Source organism: Candoia aspera, chromosome 8 (assembly GCF_035149785.1).
Source record: "Candoia aspera isolate rCanAsp1 chromosome 8, rCanAsp1.hap2, whole genome shotgun sequence".
Lineage (NCBI taxonomy): Eukaryota > Metazoa > Chordata > Lepidosauria > Squamata > Boidae > Candoia > Candoia aspera.
Window position 1 is genome coordinate 30,110,277 of NC_086160.1, and position 14,364 is coordinate 30,124,640.

General features: G+C 37.6%; 1 protein-coding gene across 2 annotated transcripts in view; it reads left to right on the forward strand.

The window, feature by feature from the left end:
- Positions 1-4,041: 4,041 nt before the first annotated feature.
- SH3RF1 (SH3 domain containing ring finger 1) overlaps positions 4,042-14,364 on the forward strand; it is a 58,845-nt gene continuing 48,522 nt past the window's right edge. For both annotated transcript variants that reach the window (XM_063309747.1, XM_063309749.1), the window contains exons 1-2: positions 4,042-4,310; positions 5,958-6,425. In XM_063309747.1, the coding sequence (XP_063165817.1) occupies positions 6,045-6,425 (381 nt within the window). In that variant the 5' untranslated portion in view covers positions 4,042-4,310; positions 5,958-6,044. The remainder of the gene's footprint in view (positions 4,311-5,957; positions 6,426-14,364) is intronic.

Sequence of the window (14,364 nt, forward strand, 5' to 3'; positions counted from 1 at the left end):
TTTTCCAGGAGTTAAAAGGTTTTAGTATGCTCTGAAAATTCCCCTGTTCAACAATTAGCTTATTAAAAAGGGATTTTAAAAGGGTTCTTTAAGGTTTGTGGAGTCTTGGCATCCATTGCATGAAATAAGAACTCCCCACCACCACCAATTCAGGCTAATTGTAGTCAGCTGTAGGATTTTAATCTGCAAGATTTCAAGCACACAACTTGCCTCCTAGATCTCTCCACCACACACCCCCAAACAGAAAAAAATAGCTCACTGACTTTTGTGACATCACAAAGTCACTAGCTACAGCCTGAAATGGTATAGTCCCTAATTTGAAAAAGACTGCCCACCACTTAATTTATGATTTATGAGCAACTATAGTTAAATTATCTTTTCCAGACAGTAGAAGTAATGCAAAAAATGGAACCAAATACATCAGGAAGGTCTGTCAAGTGAAAAACCTAAAACAAAATTGCAGATTCCAGACATGGAAAGATGGGATGATCAGATTCTTTCTTGGGGAAATGAAAGCATGTAAATTGATGTACAGTTATACCCCTTAGGAAGAGAGATGATGGAGTATGATGACACTGCTTGAAGCAATTTGTACTAAAATCAGTATACTTGTCTGACAGTTCAATATCCTTCTCCAAAGAAAATTCCTCACAAGAAAAATCTTGGATTCTCTTCAGAATAACTACATTGCCAGATTATGGCCACAAATTCTTTTTGAACAGTATTTCACTCCTACACTCACAAGGACACACATTCATAGACACACAGCACAGTAAACCACTTCCTAAGGGAGAGGTCTAAAGAAGCCTGTATGCAAAATAGGACCCCATTTAGGAAAAAAGTCACACCAGATGTTCATAATCCATTGTGTCCTCTTCTGGCCTTTCATTTACATTAAAGAGGTTCAGTCTATGTAAATTCTCCAGATTTAACCTAAAAATTATTGTATTGCTCAGTTATTGCAGAAATCAACTAAAGATGATCTCTGGAGTGTGACTTACTTTTAAGGCTCATTATGAAACTTAAGTATTTCTCTTTCAAAGTGAAGACAGCCTTACCAAAGGGTTTGTCACTGTTTCAACTACAGTGTACATAAAATTTTACTACCTTTTACTGTATAACTTTAGTGTTTCATAATTGCTTAAATGTGAGAGTATTTTTTTTTAAATAATTCACACACTCATTCAATTATGTTAATATATAATTAGTAAAGGTAAAGGTTTCCCTTGACGTAAAGTCCAGTCGTGTCCGACTCTAGGGGGCGGTGCTCATCTCCGTTTCTAAGCCTTAGAGCCGGCGTTGTCATAGACACTTCCGGGTCATGTGGCCAGCATGACGACTCGGAACACCGTTATATATATATATAATATATATATAATTACTTTTGCTTTAAACTTTTTTTTATCCTGCCTTTATTATTAATTTTTTTATAAGTAACTCAAGGCAGCGAACATACCTAATACTCCCTCCTCCTATTTTCCCCACAACCACCACCCTGTGAAGTCAGTTGGGCTGAGAGAGAGTGACTGGCCCAAGGTCACCCAACTGGCTTTCATGCCCAAGGTGGGACTAGAACTCACAGTCTCCTGGTTTCTAGCCCAACACCTTAACCACTAGACCAAACTGGCTTTTATTAATCCTTTTCCAACCCACACCACAGTTTTATGTTGCATTATCCTTGTTTTTCAGTCATTCAAACATACAAAAATGAATTGTATTTAATTACAGGTGTTATTTTCTATCCTGTCACCTGCAATTCAGTGGTTGAATCCATTTTACTATAAGCTGTTTGAATTTATCCCCAGATTTCCATTTTATTTCTGCTTCACCTTAAAGAGTATTAGGGAAATGTGACATGGAATATATAATTAATTACTTTCAGGACCTGTCACTGATTTCATGGGGGCAGAAATCCTTGAAGTGTATATGGTGTGAAACTCAGGTAGTTCAAAATGAATTATATTCAAAGGAGCTTTCAACCTTACTGTAGATTTTGTACAGTGTATATTTCAAAGTGGAGAAAGGTCTAGATCAGCCTTTCTCAACTTTTTGACCCTGGAGGAACCCTTCAAATATTTTTCAGGCCTTGGGGAACCTCTGCACATTCAGGCTCAAATATTGGCCAGAAGTTACAAAATTATTATATTCGTTTCATGTGTAGGCCTGTATATATGCATTCACAGTGTTAAACTAAATAAAAGAAGAAACTTACCTCTTTAATGTGAAGTTGCCCAAAATTGAAATTTTTTAAAAAATAAATTGTGATCTCTGAGGGAACCCCTAGTGACCTCTCACGGAACCCTGGCTGAGAAACCCTGGTCTAGAGGCTCATTATTTTGCATTTGGCCTCTTCAGTCTTAATCTCAAATCTTGGCCCACTAAGTAAATCTCAGCTGAGGTGAACTTGGTTCCTTTCTCTGTTGACACTACTCTGCTTCCAAAGAAACAGCATACGGTACAAGACATGGATAGAATGGCATTTTAGTATTCTCTACCATCCTCCTATTATATATGATTATCTGATTCAGTCAAGTGACTTGATTGCTTTCTCAAAAAAAAAAAAGTTCACACAGGGTAGTATGACAGTTTTATGTATAGTTCTGAATTCAGACGTACATGCAAATGGAAATGATGCAGTCAGAATTCATCAACGTGAATCCTCTAAATCACCACTGCTATGTCAACTTCGGTGACCCATCCCCTGAACAAATAGATTGCAACATGAATTATTAAATTGTTCTAATTTCCCATGCTTAATTCAGGAAAGGAACTGGCCATTATTTTGAAGTTTTTTGCAGGGGTAGCAATAACCCCTTTATCAATGACCAAATGTCCCTTCTGTATGGGCAACAGCCACCTCCCAAATTTTCAGTACTTTTGTGTCACTGTGACACTCTGCAAGTGTTTTCAGCTTCCTTCCTTGAGCTGCCCAGCACTTCCACCAGCTGGCCAAGAGGAGCACTAAAACCGCAGCTAACCAGCACCCTTTCCTTATTCTTTCTTTAATCATTTAAAAACAATTGTAGGGATGTGGCAAATGTGCTCTCAAGCAGCGGAAAACAATAAGACGCAGCAGCACTTTTGCTGGGGGGTTGGGGACCCAGGACCTGATTTGTTTCCTGACTGCCTCCCAATGTGGAATCAGTCATTCCACAACTACAGTGGAAAGCAAGGTAAGTCTGTCAGTGTAGGAAGTTTGCTGGATGCCCCAAGGCATTGTGCCACACATAAAGGCACCCCAGAATTTGGATTGCTGCCTCCCTTGCAATCCACTGAACAGCCCAGTGATACATTGCCACAGCGATTCATAAGGAGCCAAAGCAGTTGGGAGGTATTCCAGTGTTTTTCATGCCTTTTGGTCGCCGACTACACAAAGCAGATCAATGCTTTTCTTAATAAAGGATTAAATCTGAATCTCTCCTGTTTCTTTACTAAGCGCCCCTCTCTCTTCTTTTCCGTACTGGTGGTAATATGAAGCCTTCTTGGCACCGGGTGTATCCGTCTGCATTTCACCTGATCTTCCGGCTCTACTCTGCATAGCAGAACAACTCGGAAAGGGTTCTTCCTTCCTGGGCCCATGCACTTGAAAGTCTCTCCAGACGCTGTCAGCTTGCCTGATCCACGCTTGAGCCAGTGGGGTGAGACAAGCAAGCATGTGGAAATGGCGGGGAAGCCTTTCCCAGAAAGCAGTGATTAAAGGTTCAGAAGTGTTTTCAACTACAGGGATCCTGTACCGAGGGAGGGAGAGCCGCGTCGCACCGCGCCGCCTGAGGGAAAAGAGTGGGCGAGTGGATGGGCCGGATCCACGCACCAGCCTGGGGAGGCTGAAGGGCGGGAGCCAGGATGTTCCGAGGGAAGGGAGAGACGACTGGTCTACCAAAGGGAGCAGCAGCTTTTCGGAAGAACCCTCGCTCGCTCCTCGTCTTCCGTCGCCTCCCTCTCGGGGACCGTGTGCGAGACGCGCCCCAGGCTCCTCCCGCCCAAGGAAGCGGGAGTTCCAGGAAGTAGCAGCCAGGCGGGTTGGACGGCTTGCGTGCCGAGAGTCCTGTTCGCGGTCTGTCTCCTCTATCTCAGAGCCAGGCTCCTTCCTTGAGGCGGGGCGGCCTCCCGCGTCAGCCCCCTTTTAGGGAGGAAAGGGAGGAAGGAAGTAGGGAGGGGCGGAAAAAAACAAGGGCAGAGAGGAGCTTCTTCTGTGCTGGGGTGGAGAGACCGAGCGCGGCGGCGGCTCCGCGGGAACAAAGAGGCGCGAAAGCGCGAGGGCTGAAAGGAAAGGGGGCACTCCTCGTCTCGCTCCAACGGCCGCGGAGATGGTGAGTCCTGGGAAAGGGAAGTGGAGGTGATGTGGATCGCTATCGTCCTCTCCCTACTCTTGGTACCTGGAAGCGACGCTTCGCGCCCGGGCCGCAGTGAGGCTCTACGGTGGCCGCGGGGACGCTCCCCGGGGATGACTCGCTTTCCACCGTGCCTAGTGCGGCACTAGCGAGTCCAGTCTTTGGGTCGTCTACCTTTGGTGACGAGACACTGCCACTAAAATCTCGATAGAGCCCTCATTAACCCTCCAGCAGTCTCCTGGCAATCCGTATATTTCCCAAGAAGAAGAAGGGTCTTGTCTCGCCTCTTCCTTATGGAGATAGAGTTCGTCTCTGTCGCACGTTGAGCTGCACATCTCTATAACGCATCCTAGGCACGTACGGGAAGCCATAATGTTTAATTTACACTGTTCAGGTCTCAAAAGCACGGCTTTCTTTCTGTTATGTTTGGTTCCATTGTTGTTGCTGTTGTTTTATCTTCACCCGAAATAAAATATTAACCCCTTTCCTATATGCATTTGAAGTAACCGAAGGGTTTTCTCTCGGTTATTTGGCCTTGGAGTGAACTCTTAATGAAGTATCAGGTTTCTAATCAAATCTTTGGGCATCATCTTCTTGTCTCTATGTTGGCTGTTATCCTGTGCTAGGAACCTTCTGTTACTGGCTCATCTTTGGTATGTGTATTTTAGAATGGATAGATGTGAAAATAATTTAAGGAACATATGTCTGTACAATGGATCTACTCTTTAAAATAGCCTTGCCAATGAGAATAATATTTTAATTTTTGACCAGACTGCTGAAAAATTATATCATTTGCTGAATGTGATTAGGTTTTTGTTAGCTATTGCTCTTGGAATTCTGACCAGAACCCTTCACTATATTAATGGCTTATTGGAGTATAATGCCTTCTGTAGCATATTTTTCTTTTCCTCTTAGGTGAAAGTTTGACTAGCTTCTGTCAGCTTCTCCAATTTTAGTGTGTGAATTTTAAGAGATAATTGTTAACTGTAGTATCTTGCTTTTAGTAATTAGATCCCTTTTTGTTTTAATACCAAATTTTGATGATCAAGCTGTTTATTTTTCATAGCTTTTCCTATTTAACGTAAACATACTGTATACAGATTTTAAATTATCTGTTTACTGCATTAATTTTGTTATAGAAAGGAAAATGACTTAAATTTGAAAATATGAAGAGAGATAAAGATTGGTGGCGGCAGTAATTAATGTGGACTGTGTAAACTGGGAGTTTGAAAGTTAAGGATACTGTGATCTCGGCCATTATACTGTCTATGGAAAGGCACAACAATCCCTCCTAATGATCCTACTTCAGTTAAGGAGGCACTAATAAGATTTGTCTTCTTACATCCCCTAGTGTGCAAGATTTTACTGTTATAGAAGCTGTAGAGAAAGCTAATATAAAAACTTATTTCTGACATATATCATGTCCCCAGATATATTAAAGCAATGAAGCCTGGACTTCACATTAGATAAGAGTACTTTTAAGGGATTTTTTTTAACAAAAACTCATTTTTAAGGTTAATGATTTGTTAGGCTGCTTGAAAGAAACAAGGCTTTTGCTGTTGGAATTCCTTTCTCCATTTCCTGTTGCTATTAATGTTTTTTTTTTTTTTCTTTCACAACTTTCAGAAAGAAGAGTGAAGAGGCATGGATATAACATGAGTTGTTTAACATGTTCAGAAAGAATATGAATTATTTCTCAGTTAACTAGATAAAATGGATGAATCTGTCTTATTGGATCTGTTGGAGTGTCCTGTCTGCTTAGAACGTCTGGATGCTTCTGCAAAAGTCTTGCCTTGTCAACATACATTTTGTAAACGATGTCTGTTGGGCATTGTGAGCTCACGCAATGAGCTTCGTTGTCCTGAATGCCGAACATTAGTAGACTGCAGTGTTGATGAACTTCCTAGTAATATTTTGCTTGTTCGACTACTAGATGGCATCAAACAGAGGCCTCGGAAATCTGCTAATTTAATGACTTGCACAAATTCATTAAGGGCCCAAACTAGCACTGTTGCTAACTGCGTTCCAAAAGACTTGCAGAGTTCTCAATGTGTCCAGCAACAGAGAGTACAAGCACGAAGTCCACCTGTTAGGGTAAGTAACTAACTTACAAATAATGTAAGTGGAACAGGTATGCTTTTGGAAGGTTTGACAATCCAAGGAAAGTAGAATTATGGTGTGATGAGTCAAATCTGAAAAACTCAACAGTATTTTAGCTTAATGGAAATGAAATTAAACATAGTAACCTTTAAGTATCTGAAAGGGGTCACATGGAAGATTAAGTACACTAGTTCTTTCTTGCTCCAGAAAGCAGGGGCAGAATCTAGAAGTAAAAATTGCAAGGAAACAAATTTTGGTTAAGCTTTAGGAAATATTTATAATGGAATTAGTTACTTGCCAATGGAATTGACTACCTTGGTAGCTTGGTTACTTTGCTGAAGGAATTAGGAAGAAATTGAATTAGTATCTGCCAGGGATGTTGTAGTTTCATCTTGCATTCTAGATCTTGCACTCACTGCTGCAGTGACTGATGGAAGCTGTAATCCAAAATACTTGTAGGCAGTGGCATCTAAACTGATGATACCAAAATGACAACACATGCACAATGTCGTCATGCAAATGCTGCCATTATGTACTTGCACTCCAAAGTCAGACACAAGTATTTAAGTTGTGACATTTGCATGCATGATGGTTATTCCTCATTATTTGCCCCTGCAGAGAATGCATTTGGTTGGATTAAATTAATATCCCTGGATTAGATCATCACCAAGGACTCTTCCAAGCCTATGATATATTCCTGCCTGAATTAACATTTAATGGTGGTTGATAAAGAATTTCCTATGTTTCTTTAGCACAGAAATGCATTGTTTCTGTTCTTCCATATTTTACACCTCAATTTTTGACCTCAACATTACATGTGAATTGCTGTAGTTAAACTTAATAATGAAAAGGACCAGCTAGAATGCTTTGGTAAGAACATATGAATCTTTATGTGTGTATGGGACAGAGAAAGGGCACTTATATTTTTTAGGCTACAATTCTAAAATATGTGTTAGTGTTTGGAAACTAAACAGGATTAGGCCTGACAAATACTTGGATGGAAGACCTCCAGGAAATACCAAGGCTATAGGCTGAACTGGAAATTCAAAACAGTTTTCCACTTCATGGGAAATCATCAAGAGTTAAGTTTGAAAAGGATACTTAACTTTTTTCCTAACCCAATATTTTCCATATAAATAAAGTTAAAATTAAAATGTTTGAATTTCAGTTCTTAATACTATACTTTGCTGACTAGTTATGAGTAACTTTCTGCAGTTTTTGCTTGGCCTTAGTGGCCTAAGCCAAAAATTGTATTTACCAGATTCATGCCTTTTAGTTTCTATGTGGCGAAGACATTTCAGCTGCTTCTCTAGAACAACAGTCAAGGAAGACTCTAGCTTGTCAGCCAACAAAGTCTTCCAACTTTACTATCACTCAACAAAGGTACATGGAATGCAACAAAATTCCTGCCTCTTTCTTGCTCTGGATAACAAAGGACTCTAGATGGCTTTTCATGTTATGTCCACATTATTTTTTAATTCAGAAAAACTTATATGCTGCCCACTCCCTTAAAGTTGTATAGTTCTATTTAAATATTTAAATGTTTTTAGTTCCTTGTAGTGTGAGTTGTCAGTACCCATATACTTATACCAAGGGTTGCTAAATGAATTTCTTTTTAATTTGATCTATCAGATGCAAAACAGTGGCAGTTATGGAAGTGAAGGATCTAGTTAAAATTAAGAAAAAGGGTGTCTTCTGACCACCACTGTTTAGATTTCAAATTATTCTGTAGAATTTTCCAGAGATTTTCAGAATCTTCCCCTCCCCACTGACACAGTATTGCTTCAAGACCCTAGGTTTGACTTAATTTCTTGACAATTCATATTTTTGAATGTATCAGAGTAGTTACATTTATTGCAACTTTATCCAGAAATTAATTGAAAAGATAATTTCATAAGATGAGTGACCTAATTTTATTTTTGCTTAGTGGCAGGTCAGATTAGATTCCTTAAAAAGGTTTGCTCCTCATCCAGTAATATTTGCATGTGCACTGCCTCTGGGTATGGTTTGAATTTGCTGTGCAGTGATTAAGTGCTTCATCAGTTTTGAAGAATGCATTGTATTTAGACTGAGAAATAGTTCAAGTAATATAAGGAATAAACAAAGGCTTAAAAGCACTCAAGTATTTAAAGTTTTTTTTGTTTAGTTGCTTGACTTTCTGATATTTAGAACATATACTAGTATATCCTGTAGAGATTGACTCCCCATAGAGATACAACTGGTTGCTAAGAAAAGGGCTTGCTCTTCCAAGATTCAGAAGCTTCAGGATCCTTTTCATATTATAGTGCAGAGGTAAGTAACATGGAGTATTGGATTACAATTCCTGTAAGTCTCACTTGCATGGGCAGGAGTCAAGGTTATGGGAATTGTAATCTAAAACATCTGGAGATTTGCCTACCTTTGTTTCATTGTAATATATCTAAACAATTTGCTTCCAGTGCCAGGCCAAACCTGATAAACATGTCCTATTCAGAAATGCTCTTTTGAATGTTGTGTACAGGGGTATTTTTTAAAGGACTTTTTCCTTGCCTTGTATCTAAATTGTGAAATCATGAACCTTTCACAAACAGTTGTCCTCCATAATGGTGATGTGAAAGGTCCCCTGTGCAAGCATGGAGTCATGTGTGACCCTTTGGGGGGGCCACTGCTTTTGTGATGTTTTCTTGGCAGACTATAGTGGGATGGTTTGCCATTGCCTTCCCCAGTCATCACCTTCCCCAGCAAGCTGGGTACTCATTTTACTGATCTCGGAAGGATGGAAGGCTGAGTTGACCTGAGCTGGCTATCTGAGAATCCAGCTGGGATTGAACTCGGATCGTGGGGAGAGTTTCGGTTGCAGTACTGCCGCCTACCACTCTGCACCACATGAAGCTCAACTGTCCTCCATAATAGATCATGTCAAAGAAAGATATTTACACATGCTCTTAAATCTTCTAGAAGCATTCAAGGTTGCCCATACAAGTACAGAGGATAGAGGTTTTTTTCTTTTTCTTTTTTTTTAAATGAAGTTGAACATAAACTAAAAAGAACAGTTCTAAGAATCCAAAGTAGTTGGTTTAACCTGTGTCCTGTTTATACTTATGCTACCAGCTCATTTTTTTAAAAAAAAATAACATATAAGATTTTAAAGAGTATCAACATTCTGTGCAATTGATTAAAGTGTCAATTTTTTTTCAAAACTTCTGAAGAAAAATAATAAAAGTGCTGACTATTGAGCTATTTGGATTCTGTCCTGGAACACTAGGCAACATTTATTTCTATATGCTTTGCAGAAAAGGAAGTGCAATTCTATTTCATTTTTATTATAACATGTCTCAATTGTGATTAAGTGACAAAAACAAAGGACATCTTTAGCCAGTTTTAAATTATTGTTCATAGTAAATGTGTAAAATGGGATCATGTTCACATCATATGTTGCTTTCAAAGTTCTACTGCTAGTAGCAGTTAAACTTCCTGCAGAAAAAAACATTTTATGGCCTTTTTAAAGGCTGACTTTTCCATTAGTATTCACTCAATAAGAATTTTTTAAATAGATTAATTGTTATATGTCTTCATGAGGTAGGTTCAGTCTGGTTTCTATGAAGTTGAGAAATTTTATTCATGCTTCTTTCTTGTTCTTTCTGTTATAGCTTGTGTTTCCTTTTTCTTAGTTCAATTAAAGATCTGATGTTTTCCATATATTGTTCCACTCTATGTTCCTCTTCCATTCCACCAATAATTTCTATCTCAGATCTGTCATATTCTATGTACCAACAATGTTCCTGTAAACAAAAATAGAGTGATTATTTCTAGTTTTGCTGTGATAGGAATTATGCTTGATTTCTTAGGAAATATCCTGATTTGTGAATTACTTGGCATATTCTAAATACCAGTAGGGATTCCTCATACCAGCATCCATAGGGGTGTTAAAACAGGAAAGATGGCAGCAGCAACAGCACAATTGATGGCCCATCTTTTTTGTAGTGCTTTGATATCACATATATGTAGAAAGGGATGGGGTTTGATTGTGTGGTTATGGTTGCCATCTTCCCTTAGGCATGAAGGATGTATATACTTGAAAGTGGTGAACACTTTCCTCACTGCTTTCTTGTACAAACAGCACCAGTATGATATGATTGCTATGATGCCATTCATACAGAGAGCTAAAAGAAATAAATGATACATTTTTGTTGCACAACAGACTGAAATAGGGAATTTTTCATTGTTAATTTTTCATTTCTGAGAATTTTTCATTGTTAAGGCAACGGGCTAGAAACCAGGAGACAACTGAGTTCTAGTCTTGCCTTAGGCATGAAAGCTGGCTGGGTGACCTTGGGCCAGTCACTCTCTCTCAGCCCAACTCACCTCACAGGGTTGTTGTTGTGGGGAAAATAGGAGGAGGAAGGAGTATTAGGTATGTTTGCCACCTTGAGTTAGTTATAAAAACAATAAAGGCAAATAAAGGCAGGATAGAAAATAAATAAATGTCTCCAAATATCTCTAAAAATGGCACAAAGTGAGAAAAATACTCTTTTCTTCAGCATGTAAGAATTGTTAACTGATCCCATATTTAATTTAGAAGTTTGTGGATGTTTTATTGGTAATGTTTGTGGTCAAACATTGTTCAAACAAGTTCCCTTGGCAGCATCCCTCCTCATTCTTTATATATGCTATATTTGTGGCAAATCTGTCTCTCCTGCCCTAGTAGGTTGAAAGTGAGAGAGATTTCAGTGAAAAGGATGGAAATGGCAGTTTTCAAAATAGAAACTAAAGGTATCAAACATACTTATCATTTCATACTGGAAACTGGGATTTCAGAAGGTTTATTTAATAGAGCACTAGAATTTATGGAATTACGGAACTCAGCTACTGGGGAGTCTAATAACATCTGCAATTTTGTATTAGTCAAACAGTCTGGTTATTCCTTAAGGAAAGACTTAACTACCAAATTTATTTATTTTTACTAATTATTTACACTAACTTACTTACTGATGCTATTATGCCACTCCATTTGTTCTGTTTCTAAGCACTCACAAAAATACAATGATATAATATAAAATATAATACAAATAATAATCATGCATTAATCATCATCTACCAAATACAGTAATCATATTTCAGTCATCCCAGTATACTCAACCATATCTACCTCAGTCCCAAAATGATATTTGAAATAACAAAATTTTCACAAGTTTTCTGAATACCAACAATGCTGGCATGAATCTTAATTCATAAGTTTTTATTTACTGTTTTATTTTTTTTATTTTTTATCCCGCCTTTTATTATTTTTACAAATAACTCAAGGCGGGGAACATTCCGAATACTCCTTCCTCCTCCTATTTTCCCCACAACAACAACCCTGTGAGGTGGGCTGGGCTGAGAGAGAGTGACTGGCCCAAGGTCACCCAGCCAGTTTTTATGCCTAAATCAGGACTAGAACTCATGGTCTCCTGGTTTCTAGCCTGGAGCCTTAACCACTAGACCAAACTGGCTTTTTTAGATGATACTGTGACTTTTTAAATGATGGATTAAAATTTTGTGATAGTGCTGAATTTATTTTCTGAAGAATGAAAAACAAAATTGTATTTCTACTAATCTTTATTGGAATGAGTTATTTGGAGGGGTCTCTTTTTGGACATCCAGGTTAAAGAAAATGTAGAGTAACATGCTGTGCAACTTAATATTTGAACATGATTTCATCATCACTGTCATTGACCTAATGTTATTGATTCTGACTTGTAATATATGTCAGCTATATATAAACCTGATGTTCCAAATAAATTTTTAAGTCTTCAAATTAACTTAATTTAGAAACAGAGAAGTATGTTTGTATATCCAATGTATTCAATATTACCCTTATGGTTTTAAACTTAATTCAAGAATGTTCCCCCTATGTAAGATGTTTTCCTTTTGGATTTCTGATTCCTGAATCCTGTGTACTTTTTATTACACATGGATTCCCCTTGTCTTTATTATGTGTATGCACTATTGATAAGGAAATTTTTAAAATTAGTTTTCACCTATTTTAAAAGCTTAACTCTGAAATATATTAGATTGTGTCATTGAAGATATTTTAAACATCTACCTGCATTAAAGGGGAAAAGGTAGTTCTTTAGATTCATGAAGATTTAATAAGGCATTAGACTAGAATTCATGAGATTTTGGTATTTTGCTCTTTCATTTGCATTTTACATGCTTAGAATCAGAAATAAACTGTTCAATAAAAATAGGTTTGTTTCATATCTGCTAATTAGAATTCCTGTCCTTTAAACTAAGATTTAAGAAGAATTTGTGGATAACATTTTAAATGTTTTTAAAAGCAATTTGCAATAACTACAGTTCATGAGCTGCACCATAATCTATGACGGCACTGCATGGTGTCTTAATTCGTCTAGATTTGTCTAGATTATTGTTACAAGGTAAAGTAAAAAGACCATTTGTCACCTTACTGTATTTTGCCCCTTTTTCAATCCTCTTAACATCTGATTAATCTATGTACTATTAATCTCTTACTCTAATTCTTGGATGGTAGTTCTGTACATACTTACAGGACTATAATGTAAATTAGAGTATGGTTGTATATCCCCCTAACCTGAAAGTAAGTCCATCTGAAATCTATTCAGTTTACTTTGAGAAGACATCCATAGTCTTGCACCATCAATATTTACTTAAGTGATGTGTGCTTTCCCAATCCGAATCCCACTAACACAAATCTTCTCTCAGTGTTTTTTCATTTGCCTAAATCAAGAGTATAGGTTTCTGAATGGCACTGGCAATGAGAAAACCATAATTGCCATTTTATTTTATTATATAGTAAATCAAATATATACATCTTATGTGTATCTTTGAAATGGGAAATTACTAAAATTAGAAGGGAGTAGATTTGCAAGTACAAAAAAGCAGAAAAGTGATCTAATTACTACTTTGATCTTTTCCTAGTATAATACAGTAATACCTAACATAGTTTTAAAAATTTGTAAAAGCCATACATGATGTAATTTTTTTATCGCTTACATTATATTACATTTACGTCAAGATTTTTTTTTTAAATGTATGCTGTGAGTGCCTACTTTATTGATTTGTTTGGAACAATTTTGACTGCAGTACTAAACGTTCTAAGGACGTTCTAAGCAGTAAGTAAGAATTATGCTGTTTGGATTATTGCTTGTAAGAATTATGTTGTTTGGATTATTGCTTGGCTGCATAATTTTCTGAAATATTCCATTGATTATATAATTTTGGTGTTATACAATATTGTGTGAGATATATGGTGGTTTTTGTAAGATTGTAATATCTTTCTTTTGCACTGTAAATTAATGTTTGCAGTTTTATTTAAGCATGCACCTGTATATAAGATTCTAATTCTTACTGCATGTGCCTTCTAACAAGAATAAGAACTAGACAGTCTAGCTTGTCAGCCTATAAAGCCTCATAGGGTCCCTTAAAATTGTTCCCTGCATTGCCGGCTGTGCTTTCTCCAAATTGTCCATGTCTTGTCCTTTTCTGTACACCAGCAGAGTCTGCTCCATTTTGCCTGTGCATTTTTTATTTGTAAAAGGTTGAACATGATGAAGTAACTGCATGTTAATGTAGGAGCTGATGCTTCCCTACTGAACCAGGAAAGTACGGAATAGCTCCTCATAGTTTGTTTGCCATGCATCTTCTGCAGTGGATGAAAGAGCACACTACTTCTTTCCATGAGAGAATATGGGAAATTGATTCTCTGTATTCTCTGCATCCAAAACTTGATAATTTGGGGGTTAGACTTTCTTTTATTACGTCTCATTCTCTGACCCTACCCAGTCTGCAGGTGCAGGTAGAGAATGGTGTTTATACCAGAACCATACCCTGTTAGATCCCTTTTTCTGTCTTCTAGAAACAAAAAGTAATATTTAATTCAATTGTATGATAGAGTTGATTCGAGAAGATTATGGATTAAATCCAGATTTAATTA